Consider the following 21,140-nt stretch of genomic DNA (forward strand, 5'->3'; position numbering starts at 1 on the left):
ATAGCTGGCTTGGTTACTGGGTTGCGGGGGGATGATAAGTATAAGCCAAGGCCCCCTATGGATATTCCCCTGCCTTTTAGGAGCTTTCAAAGAGTCAGAGATTAATACACAGGGAGCAAGGTGTTCTCATGAAGTAATTTCTCTTTGTGATGGATACTTAGATGGAGAAATACAACAAACACCTGGAAATACTTGTGGCAGAAAGGACCCAAGGCTTAATGCATGAAAAACAAAAAACTGGTTGCCTGCTCTATAGTAAGTAATGCTTTATTGAAATACAATGTCAATAATGAAGACTGATTTGGTTAGTTTGTAAATTTATACTTGTTTCTGTGGAACGCTCTTTTCTTAGAAATAACTGCTGAAGCTACAGAAATAACAATTTTACATCTTTGTTTTTAAAAATCCTGTGTTCTGCTTGTACAGATTTTTAAGGGTCAGTTCTCATTTATACTAGGATTTTGTAAAACTCTGAGTCTTTTTAACAGAAGTCAATGTGCTTAAAAGGTCGAAGGTAGAAGACACATCTTTACCTATAATGTCAAGGAAAAGATTTAATGTTAGCGCTGGATCTTGGGCAGCTGTACATGAGTCTTGCAAGGAAGTGCCCAGCCTTGGGGGAGGTGGAGCTGGGAGAGTAGTCCTCCTAGGAAGCTGCAGTGAGGAGGTGCTCAGGCAGGTAGAGGATTCCAACCCTGGCAATGGAGTGGAGTGGTGTGATATAGAGACGGTTCAGAGCTTGGGCTCTGGAGGGAGTTTCATGCTAGTTTCATTTTTTGGGCGAGTCACTTTATGAGCCTTAGTTTTTTTAATCCTGTGAAATAGGGATTAAAAACTGTACCTACTTCAAACAAGTGTCATGTTAAATGAGTTAATTGAGTTAATGCAGATGTAATACTCTTGGCAAATGCCTGGTACAATGAAGAGCTCAACAGATATATGCTGCTACTGCTGCCGCTGCTGTTGCTAATGATGATGTTGATGATGATCATGATGATGATAGACATGATGGTGATGACAGACCAAGATCTTTGTTTGAGGGATCTGCCAAACCAAAGAAGCAAATAGGCAGCAGATACCTGGCAGAGAGGATGACCATCATATATCTAGGCTCAGGTGCCTAGGCAAGATCCACCAGCATCCCACAGGTTGTTTCCATTATCCCAAGGACCAAAGTTTTCTGTCCTCTGCCCTGTTGGGTGAGCTAGGGTTACCCAGTATGTGCCAGGCATGGAGGTTCCCCATGTGGTTATTAAAGAAAGCCCATTTTCCTCTAGAATAGTACTTCTCAATTCTGGCTACACGGTACAATTTCCTGGGGCTTTCATAATAAACTGATGCTTGGGTCCCACCTATCTGACATTCTGCTATAATTATTCATGTGGAAATTCAGGCATTAGTATTTTAAAAGCTCGCTGGTGGAGTCTAATGTAGAGTCCTGCTTGGAAAACTACTGATTAGCAGTTTAACAAGTAAACTAAGCATTGTTTTTTAATGCCACGGAATCAGTAAACATCTAGTAGCAAGATAATTACCGAACCGATAATTCTTTAATAATCAACTGGAATGGTTGGTTTTCCGTTTGACACCACTGACTCCTTTCTTCTTTTCAAAGCTCTCTCCTACCTGGATTTCTTTAAACCTTCTCTCCTCTTCCCCTCCTACTGCGCCAGCAGGCTCCCTCCCTCTCAGTTTTTTCAGCAGCTCTGCATCCTTCACGCACACCTTGGATGCTGACAGTTTCCTGGGGTCTATCCTTGGCATGCTTTTTACTTGTTCTAAACCATCTCTTATTTAGCTCTTGCTCCCAGCTTCCACCACTACTTGTATGCCAGTGATTTTTAAACCTAGAGTTTTAACCCTCTATCTGTCTTGAGATCCAGGTGTGTAAGTTCCAACCGTTGACCTGGATGTTCTGGGCCACCTAGACTACAGCTGGGTAGCAATCTTTTCGGCAGTTCCTAACCTCTAATGCTTTATTTACATTCCTTCTTAATCTCATCTGTCCTCACTTTCAATGAATCACTTGCTCCCCCATCTCTCCTTCCCAACCGTAGGCTCTAAAATATGAAAATGACCAAAGTTCCCCACTTTCAACTATCACTAAACGTATCAAATAAGCATCCATCTTAACTCGTTTCTTTTCTCAGAGGAATAACTGCCTTCTGCTTTCCAAGGCCAATCTCTCCACTTGAGTTCTAGATCCAAGCTTGCTGTCTCCTTTCATTTAGACATTGAACCAATACTTATTAATTATTTACTATATGCTAGGGATTGCGTTAGGCAGGTAATACAGCAGTACACAAGACATAGTGAGTCTCTGCTCATGTAGAGCTCATAGTCTAGTGAAGGAAGATGGAAAATGAATAAACTAACAAATAGTTATATGACATATCAGCTAGCGATAAAGTGCTAGAAGAAAAATAAAGCCCGTAAGAGGTGAGAGAGCGACTGGGGCTGCTGTTTTCTGTGGTGTGGTCAGAACCCTGAATGAAGTGAGGGACATCTGGGGGTAAAGGGGACAGGAGGTACAGAGGCAGGAGAATGCTTGGTGAGTTAGAGGGATAGTAAGGGGATCATTGGAGTGGACGAGGAGCGGAGAAGTAGAAGATAAAGTAGAAGAGGTAGCAGGGGCAAACTTAGGCATGGGCTCTGCGGTTCCTCAATGTTAAGTCATGGGGAGGGAGAGGACAAGCCAGCAAAGGGGTGTGAGAAGGAGCAGCTAGAATCAAGATTAGGTGGTATCCCAGAAGCCAAGTGAGAAAAGTATGTCCCATGGGTGGAAGTGATCAACCATGTTAAATGCTGCCTCTGGTCATGTAAGGTGAGGTTGATCCTTAAATCATCCGCAGGATGTGGCAGTGTGAAGATTCCCCTTGGCTTCAATAAGATCAGTTTTGGTGGAGTATGGAAGAAATAAAACCTTTGGAGTGTTTTTAGGGGACAATAGGGCAAGAAGTGGAGACAAGTACGGGCAACTACTTCAAGAAGTTTTTCTCTGAAAGGGAGAAGAAAAATGTGATTGTAGCTGGAGGAGTCAATGAATTTTTTATTAAATTTAGATGTAATAGTTAAAGGAAGGACCTAGTAGAAAAGAAAGAATTGATGGACCTTGCTCCATCAATTATCTCCTTTCTCCTCTGCACGCGGTACCTCCAGTCTTTCCTTTGGCGTTAGCTGCTTCACCTCGGTTTCCTAATACATTCAGTCTTCTTTTCCTTTATACAAGTGTAATCTCAAGAGCTTTGGAACCAGACTACTCTGAGTTTAGATTTGGTATCCTAGACAGTCCATGTATGGGCTGTAGGTAGTTCATGAATTCCTGTAATTCTATGCGAGGTTGTATGTGCATTTCCTAGGAAAGGGACCATATTTTCATCCATATCCTCAATTGGGGCCTAAAAAAGAAGAATTAAACTAATCTGAGTGGTTTATTTTCATCAGCCTTTGGAGTCCTTGCCCATCTGCTTGATAGACATAGAGGAGTTTCTTCCTTTTGGTGGAATGAGTAACTTTCCAAATCTATCTGAAACTATCTCCTTTTGAGCAAAGACATGTCAATACTTCCTTTAAATCCTCTCCTGGCCAAAGAAAGCCATGGTTTCATAGTCAACATATATGTGATTAATTATATACATTTCTGTTTACCTAGGAAGATTATGTATTATTTATGTGTATGGACTGAATTTTGTTTATTTTTGTGTCTCTAGTGTCTAGCTTAGTGCTTGGGACATGGTATGTGCTCTGTAAATACTGATGGGAAGCCTGAATACATTTTGTATTCTCCCATTAACAACGAATACAAGTAATAACGATATAGCCAGATCATGCTGCATTTATAAGTATTTAGCATATTACCAGGGTAGATTATAAATATGTATGTAAAAAATGGTCTGTTGAGACAGAAATTCCTGAGGGAAATACAAAAATATCACCCTGTTTTTTTCACTGAAAAAAAAAATACAAAATTCAATTTTCCCACTATTATTAGACTCCAATAAATATTCATCCTTTATCCCTCCAGGGGTGGGGGTTGCAAGCTTCCAGCAAGTGAAATGTGCCCTAACCGTGCCTAGTAAATCACTCTAATTGTTTTTATCCTGTAGCCAGAATGGGATCCTAGTTGATTTGCTTCCTCCAACAGCCTAAGGATTCAAATAATGTTAGATTTTTAATTCCCAGGACTAGAGGAGGCAGGGTACAATTGTTCATGCACTACACTGACTTTATGAAACAACTCCCATGAAAAAGGAAATACCCTGCTCTTGGAAACAAAAGATCCCACAAAACCCCAAAAATACAAAGCCCCAGAGCTCTCTGGACTAAAAGTCGCTGGCTGATTGCACCAACTAAATTGCAAATCCCTGCAAGGTAGCAGTTGGGCTTAAATCACCCTAAGAGGTCCTGATTCTCATAATAGTGTCTTGAGTTAGGGGACACGCCAATTTTAGTGACTAAAGTGCTCGATCAGTAATCCCAATTAACTCTCCTTGTTTCTCCACCCCTGACAGCACCCATGACCCCATCTCAGCACTGGTCCTAGGGAGCAGGGGTCAGGGAATGTTCAGCTTGGTGCAAATCCATTATGGCTAGGCTAACAGCACAAACAATACCCCACTACTGTGCATTGAGGACAGAACAATCGAGAGTGCCAACGATGACAAATGATGCTACAGACATGAAGAATGGACCCTGTGTGTTTTTCCTTGCAGATAATTAACTGTTCTAATTCATACCAGAAAACAGGCATATTACTGAAACAAGTTGCTGATGACCTTAAGACAAGGCTGGTTTTGCCAAGCTCAGATTACTGGAGTCTATCCATCTTTTTCAAATAAATTTACATAATTAGAATTAGGATTTTAATCCAAAAGGCAGAGAAATGGAGCAAGCTACAGTATTATACAATTGTGCATGACTGCTAGTAGATGGAGAGTAAATAATACCTGCAAAAGAAGAAAATACAGGCGTTTGAGTAAAGTGGCAAGTTCACCGCTTAGGCATGCTGTTAATAAGATATGTTGGTTTGATTTTGTTAAGTTCTTCCACCCACCACTTTTTTAAAAAAACAATTTCTTAAAGCTAAAAGACATCCAGTTTAGCAAAGATGCAGAAAATTGCTTTAGAAAGGCATACCTCTTCCTCTTAGGAAATGTGTTTCAAAACCTGGAGTAATTAGGCCATATAGTTCTTCCCTTCCATGACAAACGATACAGTAGCCACATCAGTCGAGGAGGTTATCTTCTTTGAGGGCGAGTTTTGAAAGTTGAGAGAAAAACCCATAAATCAGAGTTGTAAGTTGTGAGGTTGAAACATTCTGTATGATTTGCACAAGAACAGATTCCTACAGATTCTCAAAGCAATCAGTTTGTGTGTGTGTGTGTGTGTGTGTGTGTGTGTGTGTGTGTGTGTAGACCTTCTCTGTTTTACGGATGGAGAAAGTGAGGACAGAGTTTAAAGAGGCTTAGTGTCCTGCCCTGTTACTGATGAACACTCTCTCCTGGGAGTTTGAGGGAAGGAAGGCAGAAAGCCTCTTTCCAGCTAAGAGTGTAGAGTAAACTCGAAGTAATTTATTGGAGGAAATGAAAGCCTCACTAACAACCAAGTAATAAAAGATCTAGAATATAGGTAGTGAAAAGGAATTTTCCACTCAAATGGCTAACCTTGTAATCAGCTCTTTGTTCTGCTTCTGTAGACATGCTTGTCACATAGGCAGGAGGGCAGGGTGACCTGAGATCAACTGAAGACTCACCCTCCCCTTTGCTTGTTCTGTCTAGATAACAGATGTCTTGCCTAAATTCCTAACTGCCCATAGCCCATAGCAATTCCTGCACTCTGTAATCACCCAAGGACAAATTAGCCAATTGGCCCATGCCAACTGTAACTACACGGATAAGCCCTATAAAAGTAATGTTACCCTTGAGCTTGGGAACCAGATCTTCAGAGTGCTAGCTCTTCTAAGACTGCCAGTGTAATAAATCTGAGTTCTCCAACTCTCTGAGTGGTGCTTGGTTTCTTGCCAGTCTGATTTTTCTGCAACAGTAGGAATGAGGATAATTGGCAAGCAAATAAATTAATCTTTCTACATGGGACTTCTCTAAGTGAGCTTTGCACAGTCATCTCTATGTAAATCCCTTGTTATATAAACCTATTCACTTGATGTACAGCAAACAGGGCAAGGCCAGATGTTAAGGGTTGAAGTTCTCATCAAACAAGCCTCCCTAACTTTGAATATACTAACATAGTCTAAAATAAAGCTAAGCAAAACAACAACAATGACAACAACAACAACACAAACAAACAAAAAGCAAACCCAAAACAAAACCCTCAAATCTCAAACCTGAAACCAAACGAAAAAACCCAAACATATCAAACTACTAAGAATATTTTCTGGAGCAATTAAGTGGCCCATCGCTTTTAGGTCTCCTTGGCTCAAAATATTTCTGAGAGCTTCAAAAAATTGTGCTGAACAAGAAGGTACCATTGCTTAATTAGTTCTTGCCAATTAATTTGCCTGATTTAACTTTTTTCTACCTTATTGCCCCTTTTCAGTGACATCATGGGCTTCACTCAGTTTTCTAGCATCAACACTCTGTATCAGGTGGTACATGTTCTGAACAAGCTGCATACCACCTTTGACAAAATTATAGATCACTGTAATGTCTACAAAGTGGAGACAGTTGGAGCTTCATGTGAGTGGTTAATGATGAATGGGTAGTCCCTTAAGCATTGAGGAATATTAACTTGACTCAGGGACAAAGCTAGGAATTAATAGAAGTGAATAATTTATATTAAAATTCTAATTTTCCTAAGTCATAAGTGCCTAGGAAGCAAATCTTAGTAACCTCCAATGTGCCTATGGGTTTTCTCATAGTGGGCACCCAGAAAATGTTTGTAGATTTGATTTGAGAGCTATCTTTCAATAATAGAAAAACACATTGGTTTTATACTTCCATTTTTGTGGCCAGACTCTCAGGCACTTAGCTCAATGACCTCTAACACCCCATTTATTCACATTGTTATTTTCCCCTCTCTATGACCAGTGAAGGAAAGAGATGAATCTTGAAAGATAAGGTAGCAAACGTGGAACAGTAATTAGATAAAATGACATCAATAATTATTACAATTCTAAATTTAATTTTAATTTTACAAATTGAGAAGGGAACAAATTGAGATAGAACCCATTTCAGGCTTCTATCAGGAAAAATAGACTTTGAAAATATTTGCAATTCATCTATTCAATGCATAATTATTGAGATCCAATATGTGCTAGGCTCTGTGTTAGCATTGGAGCTCTAGAAGTTATCAGGCTGAATGTGACAGATAGGATAATTATCTTCAGAGAACTTACAGTCTAGTGATAAATACAGTCATGTGCTGCATAATGGCATTTCACTGTATAATGACAGGCTGCATATGCGATGGTGGTCCCATAAGACTTTACTGAAGCTGAAAAAGTCCTATCACCTAGTGACATTATAGTCCATGATTTTAAATGACTTGCCAAGGATGAGGAGGTTGAAAAAGTCAACAAGGTTGTCAACTTTAACCTGCGTGTGGACAAAGATGACATTGAAGAGCTCCTGGAGGTGGTTCCTGAGGAATTGACTAATGAGTTGTTGGTACTGGAACCGGAACACAAAGCTGAAGAAGAGGCAAGAGAAAGAGAAACTGCAGGAGACTGAAAGAAAAGGAACCCCAAGAAAATTCACGGGGAAGGTTTAGCAGAAGCTTTTACTGACCTCAACAACTCTTTAAAAAGCTTGAAAACATAGACCCTAACACTGAAAGGTTTTCATTAATAGAGAGGAATGTTCATGGTGCATTATCTGCTTACAAGCAAATCTATAATGGAAAAAGACACCCATCAAACAAACCACCATCGACATACTTCTGAAAATAGTGACACCTTCTCAAGAAGAGCCTGAGGAAGATTCTTCAGAAGGTATTCCAGAAGAAAGCATTGTTACCATAGGAGAGGACAGCTCCATGTGTGTTATCGCCCTGGAAAACTTTCAGTAGGACAAGATGTGGAGGTGGAAGACAGTGATACAAATGCTCCTGATGACCCTGTGTAGGCCTAAGCTAATGTGTATGTGTGTGTGTGTGTGTGCCTTAGTTTATAACAAAAAGTTTAAAAGTAAAAAAAAATTTTTAGATAGAAAAAAGTTTATAGAATAAGTATATAAAGAAAGAAAACATTCTTGTACAACTGTACAATATGTGTTATAAACTAAGTGTTATTATAAGAGTTGAAAGTTTTAAAAAATTAAGTAAAAAAATTATAGTAAGCTGCGGTTAATTTAGTATTGAAAAAGAAAATGTTTTATATAAACAGTGTAGCCTAAGTGTACATTGTTTATAAAGTGTACAGCAGTGTATAGTAGTGCCCTTCACATTCACTCACCACTCACTCACTGACTCACCCAGAGCAACTTCTATTCCCACAAGCTCCATTTATGGTAAGCGCCTTATACGAGTATACCATTTTCTATCTTTTATATTATATTTTAACAGTACCTTTTCTATGTTTAGATATGTTAGATACACAAATACCATTGTGTTACAGTTGCCTACAGTATTTAGTACAGTAACATGCTGTACAAGTTTGTAGCCTAGGAGCACTAGGCTATACTGTATGACCTAGGTGTGTGGTGGTCTATACCATCTAGGTTTGTGTAAATGCACTCTATGATGCTTGTACAATGACAAAGTTGCCTAACAACACATTTCTCAGTAGTATCCCTATCATTAAGCATCACATGACTGTAGAAGGACTGGGACTGGTAATCACATTGAAGAGGGAATGAGGCTTCTCCCATTTCACCTTCGTTATTCAACCTTCCACTCATACAGATTATTGCATGCTTCACTGAAACTCACACAATTCCTTTTCTTTCCATTCATTACTGAAAAATACTGTATTATAAGTTAATGTTGATGAAACTATTGTGCTCATACAATTCCTTATGTTTCATTATTGGAAAACACTGCATTATGAAATTAAAGTTGCTATCGCACATGACCATATGATTGAATCACGTTTGCTTTGTATTTCATTTTAGCTCTGGTTAGGCCTTTCTTCCCTGTGCCTCTAATTCAGAATCTGTGAACAGGTGCTTAGACCGAAACATGCTCCCAGCAAAAGATGAAGATTTTTAACAATCTGTTAATGGATAAATATAGGGCACTAGATACTTAGTAAACAGGGATGCCGATTTTCAATAATCCCCTGATTTAAAAGATTTTCTTTTATTCACCAAGGGTAAGCGCATCATACAGAAATGCAGATGAGGTCATAATACTATTTCTGAGGGTCACTACTGACAAGGAAAAAAAAGGAAATATCTTTTGGCTAAATTTGAAGTAAACTTTGCTTGGAGTTGATAAAAAATAGATTAAGTATGTAGGTATCTAGATTCTGCTTAGTTATGCTTTAGGGAAGTGCTGGTTCATCTGTTTTGGTCAAGGTCTGATATGATGCTGAATCTTCATTCTATGATATTGTCTATTTTATTGTACAATTTGGTTACATGTCAGTGTGAACTTGTATGCTTATCATATGTATTACTGAAGCACCAGACAGCAACGAATGTCACACAGTAGAATATAGAATGTATATCTTTGTAAAGATAACTAAAAATGTTAGTTTCTCTCATATATTTATTAATAAGGATTGATAAATTAATAATTCACCTTTGAGTTTGGCCAATGGAATTATTTGGAATGGTGGTTTTAGGACTTACAAGTTTTGTATCATCTTATAGCATGTTAGAGCTGGAATACTAACAATAAAACAAAAAACTGAATGCTTAGCCATATGCCAGGCATTGTATTAAGGGCTTCACATGGATTATTTCATTATTGTATATATCCTCACAACATCCCTATGACCTAAATATCATAATCCCTATTTCCCAGATGAGAATGCTGAGGCTCAGTTACTTGCCCAAGGTCACATAGCTAGTAAATGCAGAGCCAGGGCTCAAACCTGTCTGATTCAAGGGCTCAAGCTGCTGGCTGCTCACTGTGCTACTTCTCACAGCTGGCAGAGAACATAGGGATTTACTCCAACTGAAGTATGTGAAGCCCATTAAAGTTAAGTGAAAGTTCAGCGAAGGTGCTCTGGTTAGTGGCAGATTTGGACCCATGACTTAAATATCCCGGGCCCTAATTCTTTTTGCTCATGGTGAAACAGAACAATTGGGTTATAGGGGCATCCACATCTTTCCTTTTATCAATGAGCTAACCATGAAGTTGTTCTTTATTCTTCCTGAATTTCTCCTCTTATATCTAGATGGCCAGAATATACTGTTGCTAACAGTATTAAGCTAACATTGTTTTACTAGGGTGTCTTACCTGAGGTAGAGCTCATGCAATAGAGTGGTTATGAGTCAGGCTCTGCAGTCAGATTCGAGCTAAGTTCAAATCTCAGCTGTCACTTTCCTGCTGGGTGATTTGGGGCAAATTAATTAATGTCTCTGTACTTCAGTTTCTTTATCTATAAAATGGGGATAATAATGTTGCCCACTTTATAACATTGTTTTGAGGATCAAAAGCATATGGAGAGAAGCCAGGCCCTGCCTCAGGCAGTACAGGCTTAGTTCTTGTCCCTAAATCCTTCCCATTTAAAACAAAACATCTTTGTGTTTTGATCAAAGGAATTTTCAATGGTTAACCGGTATTGTTTTGTTCTGAATTCTTTTAGCTTGTAAGATCCTTGTTTTATGCCTTTTTAATTCCTAAAGTTTGGGTATTTTGTGAGTGTGTTTTAAAGTGCGTATGACTAAATGAAAATAAATCAGGGACTGTGAACATTTTTTAAAAAAGGCCAAAAAAAAAAAAAAAAAGCACAAAAAGCATATGGAGTTCTTATGATGCCTGGTGCAGCTTCTCTGTAAATTTTATTATGCATGCAACTTTTCCATTTCTTAGCCTCAGCCCTAGTCCAGACCTTCATCTTTCTATATTTGGACAAAAAACAGTCCCTTGACTAGTCTCCTTGCCTCTGCCTTTTACACTATTATGCAATGAAAATATGCTTATTCTCTTGCTCAAGAACTTAACTGTCTGTAGCATCATGTCCAAACTCTTCAGGCTTACAGGCAGTGATGCACAAAACTGACTTCTTCAGCCTTTGTCATGAGTTTCACCAAGTACACAGTTTGAGGGAACAGTTCCCATAAGATGGCCCGCACTTCAGTCACCAGCCAGAAGTTTGGTGGTCCCAGGACCATCCTCACTTCAGACCAGCTGGCTAAAAATTTGGGGGCACCCATAACCACCCTCAGATTTGATAATTTCCTAGAATGACTCACAGAACTCAGGAATGTTATTCTTATTATTATAGTTTTAATACAGCAAAGAGATACAGAGCAGGCAGGGTCCAGCAGGGGTCCAAAAACGGAGCTTCCAGAATTCTCTCCCCATGGAGTCATGACCAGCATCTGTCCATGACTTCCGGTTACCATGTGTGATGGTACACACAAAGTATTGCTAACCAGGGAAGCTCACTCAAGCCTTTGCTGTCTAGAGTTTTTATTGGGTTTTAATCACATATTGTTCACGTAGCTGATCTTTAGTCTCCAGCTACTCCCAGAGGTCAGGCTAATACTTTTAGTTATCAGTTCCTCTGGAGGTTAAAACAGATACTGTGTGGCCTAAAAGCCCCATCATAAATCTTATTGTTAGACTATCTAACTATTGTTAGCCAAAGTTCCCCAGCAACAAAGACCTCTCTATCAGGCAGGACATTCCAGAGGCCTAAAGGTCAACTTCTAGTAGCCAAGGACAAAGGCCAGACCTCTCTTTGGGTGAAGTCAATTCTTCACTATACAGCCTTATTTCCCATTGCTCTTCTATTAATAATTGCTCGCCAAATAAGGCAACACCCAGACCATTCTATGCTTTCATACAATTTCTTTTACCTGTAATATTTCTTCTTTTAACATTTTGGATACTTAAATGTTATGCTTTATATGAGGCTCAGCTCAAGTCTCATTTGCCCCCAAAACTTCATTTGCCCCAAGCTTTCCTAGTCACTCACTTTTCTAACTAGTAACATATTCGCCTTGTATGGCCCTGTGATGTAGCCTGTGTTTATAGACTTCCGCAAGCCTTATATCTCTCTGCAGCCTGAGTGTCCACCACAAAGAAATTACTCAGAAAATGCTTATATGAAAATGCTTATTAATATAATGATGATAAATTTCCTAGTGTCTAAGGCATTCAATAAATCTCTGTTGAAATGGACTGAACTAAGTTTATTTTTAATTGTAAATTAGGCACCTTTGTTATCTGTATATCACTCTGATTCCTTGGGCTCTAATTTAGATAAGCTGCTACCTAAGTGAGTCATTAGACCTTAAGACAATCAAATTCAAACTGAGCTTCAGAATGTTTGCATGTGAAAAAAACAAGTGGTGAATTGACATTTGTGGATATTAATGTTTCCCACAAAACAAAATGACCAAAAATGTTTTCCAGAAAGCAGAACTTTATGCTAGATTGGCTTGGTAGTTATTTTTACTGTGGTTTGGTTCCTATGACTCCTGGTGGGTTAGAACCTAGAACAGATAAGCAAACCCCATCCAGAGAGCTGGTTGGAAAAAATATTGATGCCTTAAATGCCAAGGCTTTAATTTTATTATCCCAAGATCCTGAGATTCAGCACTTGGGCAGAGTCACTGTTTGCAGTGTAGACAAATGAGTTTTTGTTACTGCTGGGTAGACAAGTTCTCTCACCCCCACCAAAAGAAAGATGTCATTACCAAAATATCTGAATTATTGGCTTTATTTAGATATGGCCTTGATGCGTACTTTAGTCAGACTATGCCTCAATTGTCATGACAACCGTGTGTGTGTGTGTGTGTGTGTGTGTGTGTGCGCGTGTGCACGTGTGCTGGGTGGTGTCTGGAAGCAGCACCTTTAGCATCCAGGCAGAAACAGAGTGGGTGTGTCAAGCAGAGTGTCTCCTTACCCATTTAAATGATGATGTCAGGAAAGACTGAAAACATCATTTGACAACACTCATTTAATTAAAATTCCAAACAATCAGCTATTCTCTCCAGAGAGGAGCAGTCGTACATTCAAGGTCAATGCCTAAGTGTCTAAATTTTCATTCTGTATTGTATCAACGCTTGTTATGATTCAACCATATTCTGATCCTGCTGACCCCACTGTGTCAACCTTCTCCCCTACAACTTCTCCAGTCTCATCTCTTGCAGTAACCTCTAGTATCCTGGACATCCACTCTGGGGAATCACTTACAGATTATATTGTTTCAGGCTTCTAAGATTTTGTCACACTTCCCTAAAGAAAGTCAGCTTTTTCAAGACACATCATCCATCTTTCAGCCAGGAAATTCATTTTGTTCATAGCTTGGCACGTCAAGCCCACTTGTCTTTCTGAGTTTTCCATATCTTTGGAAGCTCCACTGACTCTTCCAAGCTACTGGGCTGCTGTTCTACAAGCACCTCTCTCCCTGCATAAATGCTCTTGTGAAAGTCAAAGAACTAACTTTTGATGTATCCTTTAATTATTTCTCGTAACCTTCAGTAGCTGTGGCCCAGAGTCTCTCTTCTTGGTGTGAAAAGTTGATATAAGACATTGACTCAAACATAGCTGGTTTTCCCAAACTGTGCCTCTTGTTTGTCTTGAAATGAGCATGAGAGGACAAAGCTATCTTAGGAAGACAAAGGAAACAATGCTACTTGAACATTGACCAACAGTTGCCCAAAAGTAGTCTGTTTACATTGTGGACCAGAATGATTTATTGGGTCGTTTTGTGTCCACACCCAAGCTTAGTGATTTTTCCTCTAAGCCCTATTCCTGGCACGTTTTCTGGACCCTCTGCCAAACATGAACTTTCCAAGCTGCAAGAGAAAGGCTAGTTAAAGATTTGGAATAGCAAGCCCCTGCCAGCAGCCTTAAAAATTTTTGCTTTAGTTCACTCAAGTGTGCCGTTATATCATATGTTTTCAGACATGGTGGTATCCGGGTTGTACAAGGCCGATGAGATCCTCCACTCTGGGGATGTAGCAAGCATGGCTCTGGACCTGGTGGTTGTGTGCAAGACATTTGAGAATCCACACAAGCCCAATGTCCAGTTGAAAACCTATGCTGGGATCCAGTCAGGTAAGGCAAGATAGGATGTGTGAAGAGCTTTCTCTGTACTTCTCAGACCACGTGATGCTTCATTGTTCAGGGGAGACATTATGACCCCATCTATGCAGCCAAAAAAAGTGACTATTTAAACTCCATGATTGTAATGTTAACATCCTGTGAAACATTTCTCTTGGAAAGAGAAAGAAATGAACGTTTATAAAGCACCATTTATTCTGTGGCAAGCATGCCAGGCAGTCATACCTATGATCTCATCTGACCCAAGAGTGGAAGGTTATTGTTATTTGCTTTTCATTTTTTTATTGAGGTAAACATACAGTAAAGGGTACTAATCTTAATAGTACAAATTGATTAATTTTTTACCTCTGTATACTCTCGTGAAACCAGCACCCAAGTGCAGATAGAAAATAATTCCAGCACCCTAAGACTTGATCACACCCTTTTCTCAACCCTCCCTCCCTGCACCTGTCAATACTGCTGACCCCTGCCTGAGGTAACCACTCATCTGACTGTTACCTCCATAGATCAGTTTTGTCTGTATTTGAATTTATGTATCCTTTCGTTCCAAATGCATGTATTTCCATCTTCTACATGTCATTGCATGTAGCTGTTAAAGATTATTTTTAAAGGAAACTCAAGTGTCCTTAAGGCTGCAAGGAAGCATTTTACATCATTATCATCATAATGATTTGATTGATCTCGTTTGCTGAGGAAATCGACCAGATGTATTGCTTAGAAGAAGCCAAATAGTTCTTGTGTATTTACATACATAGTACATAAAAAAGACACCAAATATTGCATGTGGAGAGAAGTTATATAAATTTTGGTCGGCTAAACTGTAATTATATTAATTTATTCCCAGTTCCAGTTATTCAGAGAGGTGATTCTTCCCATGCCCGAATTTTTAAAATGGGAATACTTGCATTTGGAACAAAATTTAAAGGATACAAAACAAAAAAAACTTGTATGCAAATGTTAACAGCAGCATTATTCATAATAGCCCCCAAACTAGAAACAACTCAAATATCTATCAACTGGTGAATGGATAAATTAATTGTAATATATCTATACTATGGTTTATTATTACTCAGAAATAAAAAGGAAATATTAATACATGCAACAACATGGATGATTTTTAAAAACATACTAAAAAAAGATCAAATGCTACACAATGTATGATTTACTTTGTATGACATTCTAGAAAAGACAAAATGATCATGACAGAGAGCAGATGGGTGGTTACCTGGGGCCAGTGGAAGGGGGATTGATAGTGAAGGAGCACAGAGAATTTTTAGGGTGCTAGAACTGTTGTATATCTTGATCGAGTGGTTACACGATTACATTATTATATACATTACCCAAATTTATTAAACTGTGCACTTAAAAATGGGCAAATTTTATAATATGTAAATTATACCTCAGTAAAGCCGAAAAAATTCCCACATGCAAAAGTGTAAACTGAAAAGTAATTCTCCCTCCCATACCTGTCTTTTAGCCTCTTGGTCCCCCAGTCTATGTCCTCCCTCATTTACCTTTTGTGGTGTTCTTTAGATTTATGTAATGGGCACTTGAATAGTTTAAAAATTAGTTAATATTGGAATTCAGATGTCAGATTTCGATAACTGATATCATAAAGATGTTCCTAATATTTTTTGACCATATGCTCAGAAGAACTCAGTCTGTTTCTTGGTGTCACTTACCGAATGCTTGCTGTGTACCAGCTACTTTGCAAAGGCTTCTCTTTACATGTTCACCACAAGCCTCTGAAATGTGTATTAATAGTCTTGATAAAGGATGGGGTGAATCCCCCCGAGTGGGGACTCAAGTTCTGCACCAAGAGAGGGCATTAGGGTCCTTCATTGCATGCAGGAAAGAATTCAAAAGCACCCCAGAGTTAGAGACAAAAGGAAAATTTATTAGAAAAGGAATAACGCCCCTCAGATAGAGACGTGGTCTCCTCTCAGAGAATGAGAGGAACCATGAAAGTTTATTAGAGAAGGAATAACACTCCGTAGACAGAGTGGTCTCCTCTGAGACAGAAAATGAGAGAACAGACAGAGACAGACCCAAGTGTTTGTGTTTGAGGAATTCAGTTTATATGTCATTCTTAGTTTCTATGAATTACAGTTTAAAGACTTTGTTTCCTCTTTTCCTTTGACGGTATGGGTATGCAGCATGAAAGGTATGAATATACAGCGTGAAAAGCATGCTAGCAATCTCAGCCTTTGTTCTGTAGGTTCTCCATGGTTTGGACATAGAGAATGGCCAAATGGTTGGATTTATTTTGTGTAGGATACTACCTAAAGATTCTGTTTTCCTGTTTTCTTTTCATAGTGTGAGTATAGTTTGTTAGTAATCCCAGCAGGAATCCTCCTCTGTTCTGTAGGTTTCCTGTGGTCTGGCAGCAGCATGTTGTAGGCTCTGAATACAACCTATCAATTTATCCAGTTCTCATGCCTCTTCCCTATATCAGCTCTTGTTTAATAAATGGGGAGGTTGAAGCTAAGACACTTTAGGTAACAAGTTTACCCAGCTAGTAAGTAGCAGAGCTGCGGTTCAAATCCAGGTCTGTTCTAGGTAAAGACAAAGTCTGTGATCATAACGCACCAAGCTATGTGTTTTCTTGATTTGGAAAGAAGGGAGGGAGGACCACTTAGTCAACAGAGAAGCCTGTGTGATTTCACTGCTAAACCGTGTAGTTGTCTTAGCCCCAAGCTTGTAATAACCCCCTCCTTCACCTTGTTTCCATACCCCTGCAGAGTCTGATTAGTACTAGTTCTCAAAAACATCAATATTCTAGTTTGGGGCCTCAGCTGTTTTCATCTTTATTTCTTTATTCAAAGAAAAGAAATTCTGCTGTAAAAGATGAAGTTCTTTCTTATGTGGGTAGTGCCTTTTTCAGTCCACATTAAAACTATCAAATTTATTTTTCCCACTCTCTCTGCAGCAGGAATAGGGGAAGGCTCAACAGTGAAAAAGCCCTTCTGTTCAGTGGAGCACCTTCTCCTTAAAATAGTACCCTCAAGGGACACAGGCAGGCAGATGCGCTTATGTTAGCCAAATGATCAGCTGCAAGAGTTTTAGCAAAACAAATAAATCTTCTGAGCCCTACAGGTCATTTCTGTTATATTGTGTTAATCTTTCTTCAGTTGAGTATGGCAAAGACAAGGCCAGATATCTGCACAATATTGGAAATGACTTCAGCTTGTAAAGACAAAGAAGGGAATGCAATGAGATTGCTATTAGCAAAAACATTCTGGTGTTCTTTTAAATTCTCTTGTATTGTGCTAAACGATTCTTTCCCCTGTCCTCCTTAGGCAGTGGTCTGGCCTAACTCCTAAAGCAATGTGCTATAATACAATGTCAAACTCCAGGAAATTTGTGTCAGAATTTCTATAGCTAGTTGAGCATTCGTTCTGAATGTGCTTTTGTTCATTAGTGGGTGTGTGGGATGAGCAGACAGCTGGAATATTTTCTAAATGCAAAGTTAAATCTGTGCTGTTAAAGGGAGCCAGCAGCCCCATATTGTTGAGATTAAGGTTCCACCGGCCTCTCCAGCTTTCATGCTCCTTGAGCAGGGACAGTGTCGCATTTGCTGTTGTATCCCCAGTGCCTTAGCTCTCTGCTCCCCCACATAGAAAGTGCTCAGTGATAGAGCAGGGCTGGAACAGACAACAGCGCCATCTAACCCAACTTCGTGCCAGAGTGGAAGAGTCCCCTTCCAGGGGCCAGGCAGGAAAAGAGGACGGGAGATGCTAGGACAAGCTGGAGAGCGTTTGCCCCTTTTCAATGAGGTAGCAACTGCTTAGCTCATCTGATGGATGCCGTGTGGTTCCAGCGTTTCAAGACTGCAAGTTTTCAAGGGAATTCAGAAGTCTAGAATTTTATGTGATGTTTCCTGAATTTTATAACACTATTTAGGCAAAATAATTTTCTGCCAGCTGGATCGGACCTATAGGCTGCCAGTTTGGACCATTTTTCTAAGCATTTAAAGGACTCGAAGATTCATTTTGTTAAAAAAATCAAAAGCTTTGTTTCACAGAATAACAAAAAATAAATTTTAATTACATTTCCCCAAATTCGCTGTGACTGAAACTGGGGCTTGGTACTAATAACTCACAAATCGGTGTGGCCCCAGTTGTCTAACTTACACATTTTCCTTGGTGCCCCGCTTCTCTCTCCTTTCCTCCTCACTGAACAGTGAACTCTGGGCTGCCGAGATGCTTAGGGTTTAGCTGGACAGGTGACTGTAAGCCTAGGGTCCATTTCAGGCACAGCCTGGCCCATATTATATCTTTTCCTGCTTCCTTGGCCTTCTCCTCTCCACTGGCTCCTCCCTATCAGCATTTAAACATGCTCATGTCTCTCTAAACTTAAAACGAAGTTGAACAACCCTCCATTAACCCCACATTCCTATCCAGCTACTGTCCAATCTCTCTGCACCCTCTTGGTCAATCTTTTTGAAGGATTTTCTACACGTGCTGCCTCCACATCCTCCCTCCACTGGTCCCTGCAATTTGGCGTCCATCCCCATCACACCTCTGAAGTAAATTTTGCCAAAGTCAGCAGAAACCTTCAGTGATATTTTCTAGTCCTCCTCGTCTTCATCTTTCAGCAGCATCTGGCTTTGCTGATTTCTTCTTGAAACAGCTATGCTTGAGTTTCATGAGTCCTCACCTGCTTTTTTTTTGACTTCTCAGAGTGCTCCTCCTCAGGCTTCTACAAGTGCTTCTTATTTTGGGGGCTTAATGTTGATGACCCTCAGAGTTCTACCCTTAACTCCTGCCTTTTCTAACTCTACATCCCTCCTTGGATGATCTCAACCACACCCATGGTGTATGCTGTGACCTGTGTGTTAGAGACTCTGAAGGCTTCATCGCCAGCTCAGATTTCCCTCCTGAGCTCCAGAGGGGTTATCCCGCTCCCTCGGGCACCTCCACCTCAACATGTCCAATGCTGAACACCAGAATCCTTTTCCTTCTTCTGGTTTTCAGTATTTCAGAGAATGGCACCCCGATCTCCCTGGTGGTCCAAGCGAGACACCTGAAAATCATTTTTGACTCCTCCTTCTCCCTCACACCTAATTCCCGCAGTCACCGGGTGCTGCAGCTCTGTCTCCTCTTTCAGGTCTGTCCCCTCTTCTCTATCCTGACAAGCCTCTGGGGCAAGTCACCTGCTCAGATTATAGTAACAGCCTCCAATTGGGGATCCCTGCTTTTGGTCTTGTCCATCCCTCCCCACCACTCCTTTAGTCACACTGTCGCTAGGGTGACCTTAATTTTCTTCACTTACATATTTCGTTTTTAATTATGTGATTTTTGCATCAGAGTAATCTTTCTAAAAGGCAAACCCAACTGTCTCACTCTTCTGCTTAAAACCCTGTGCTGGCTTCCCTAGCACAGCTGACAAGGCCCCGCCTGGCCTGGTGGGGGTTAGCCTCTCTAGCCCTGCCCTACCCTCTATGCTGCACCCACCCATACTAAACTCCTCTTAGTTTCTGCTCTTATACCTGCAGGTCATAGTGCCTTAGCACCCAACACTTCCTCTGCTCAACACACTCCCAGCTCTCATTTTATCTGGCTGGCTTCTGCTCATCCTCTAGACTAGGAGCCTTCTCCGAACCCTCGTCTGGGTAAGGTGGCCTTCCCCAACCTTTCTTGTCACACAGCTCTCCCCACATGGCTCCTACCTCACAGCATTGTAATGGCTGTTTAAATGTCCACCCCTCCCTGCCTACAAGCTCTAGAGAAGGAAGGGTCATGTCTTCTTTGTTCAATTTTTTAATTGCCTTTGCACAATAGGGGTTGGCTCAGAATAGAATAGAATAGAATAGAATAGAATAGAATAGAATAGAATAGAATAGAATAGAATAGGTGTTTGATGTGTGTATGGATATGAATAAATGAATTCCCAAGGACTTTTGGGAGGAATTCTCAGATAAATATTCACTGTTGTCCTGGAGCCAGCTCATGTTGATTCCTGACAGACAGATGTGCTTTTAGTGATGTCATAGTGGCAGTATAAAAAATTAATATAAACAGAGCCACTTTAAAATGGAGTCAGAGCTGCCATTCCAGAGGAACTGCCTGGAACGTCTTCTCTCTCAAACCTTTGGAATGTTAAAGCTGGGTGAAATAACCTTTGGACTGGTCCTAAAACAACATTGTGTCTTAAACAAATGCTTGCAAAGATAATAAGAAAACAGATATTATGACCACTGGACTGAAAATTTAAAATATTGTTTAGAATTAGCTTTGCTATGTTAGCTTATCTACACCTACAGAAATTCCTTCTTTCTATGGACATAATTATTCCCCTTCCTGTTCTCATAAATACACCTTGCCTTTGCCTCCTAATCAGAACATTGTTTAAGTTTCTGCCTGAATCAGTGCTTCCTTAATAGCTTGTTGCCTTTCACTTTGCCTTTTTATTTTTAAGTTAATAGTAGTTTGAAATCAGTCGAGGTAGACATATTTACACCATGGAAATCAGTAACCACTACAAATCAGGGCTCTCCTCTCTCCCTTACCCTGTCTACTGTTTACTAACATACTGCTGCAATATTGCTTTGGACAGTTTAGAACCCTCAGCAATGGCTTGGAAGTGGTTCATTGTCCTAAGCATATAATTTGAGAAAATAACAACAACAAAAATAACAACAACAACTACAGTTTAATGAACTGTATGAACTATGTGCCAAACCTTGTGTTTAGTGCTTTACAAATTGATCTTGCTATATTTGTAACAAAGCAGGCAAAGTAGATATTATTAGGCACAGTATAGAAAAGGGCATTGAAAATGGATGCGTCTGCTCAGCTGGCAAGTAGACATAGTTGATGCCAGATCTGACCACTGAGCCAGTGATCTTACTTCTTCACTCTGCTGCCTCTCACAGCCAAGTGCTTGGGGCTTCAGTTCCTACTTCTCACTCTTACTTCTCCAAAGCAGTCCCTGAGTTTTCAGCTGAATCTCACAGCTAACCATCCAGTTGACTGAAAAAAACAAACAAACCCAAC

At 39.9% G+C, this 21,140-nt stretch overlaps 1 protein-coding gene across 1 annotated transcript in view; it reads left to right on the forward strand.

Moving 5' to 3' along the window:
• Positions 1 to 21,140, forward strand: part of LOC120612923 (atrial natriuretic peptide receptor 1-like) — a 100,702-nt gene that overhangs the window by 67,503 nt on the left and 12,059 nt on the right. The window contains exons 9-10 of the mRNA XM_039875598.1: positions 162 to 255; positions 13,984 to 14,136. Coding sequence (XP_039731532.1) covers positions 162 to 255; positions 13,984 to 14,136 — 247 coding nt within the window. The remainder of the gene's footprint in view (positions 1 to 161; positions 256 to 13,983; positions 14,137 to 21,140) is intronic.

This window comes from Pteropus medius, unplaced genomic scaffold (genome assembly GCF_902729225.1).
Source record: "Pteropus medius unplaced genomic scaffold, Ma_sr-lr_union100, whole genome shotgun sequence".
NCBI classification, from domain to species: Eukaryota; Metazoa; Chordata; class Mammalia; order Chiroptera; family Pteropodidae; genus Pteropus; species Pteropus medius.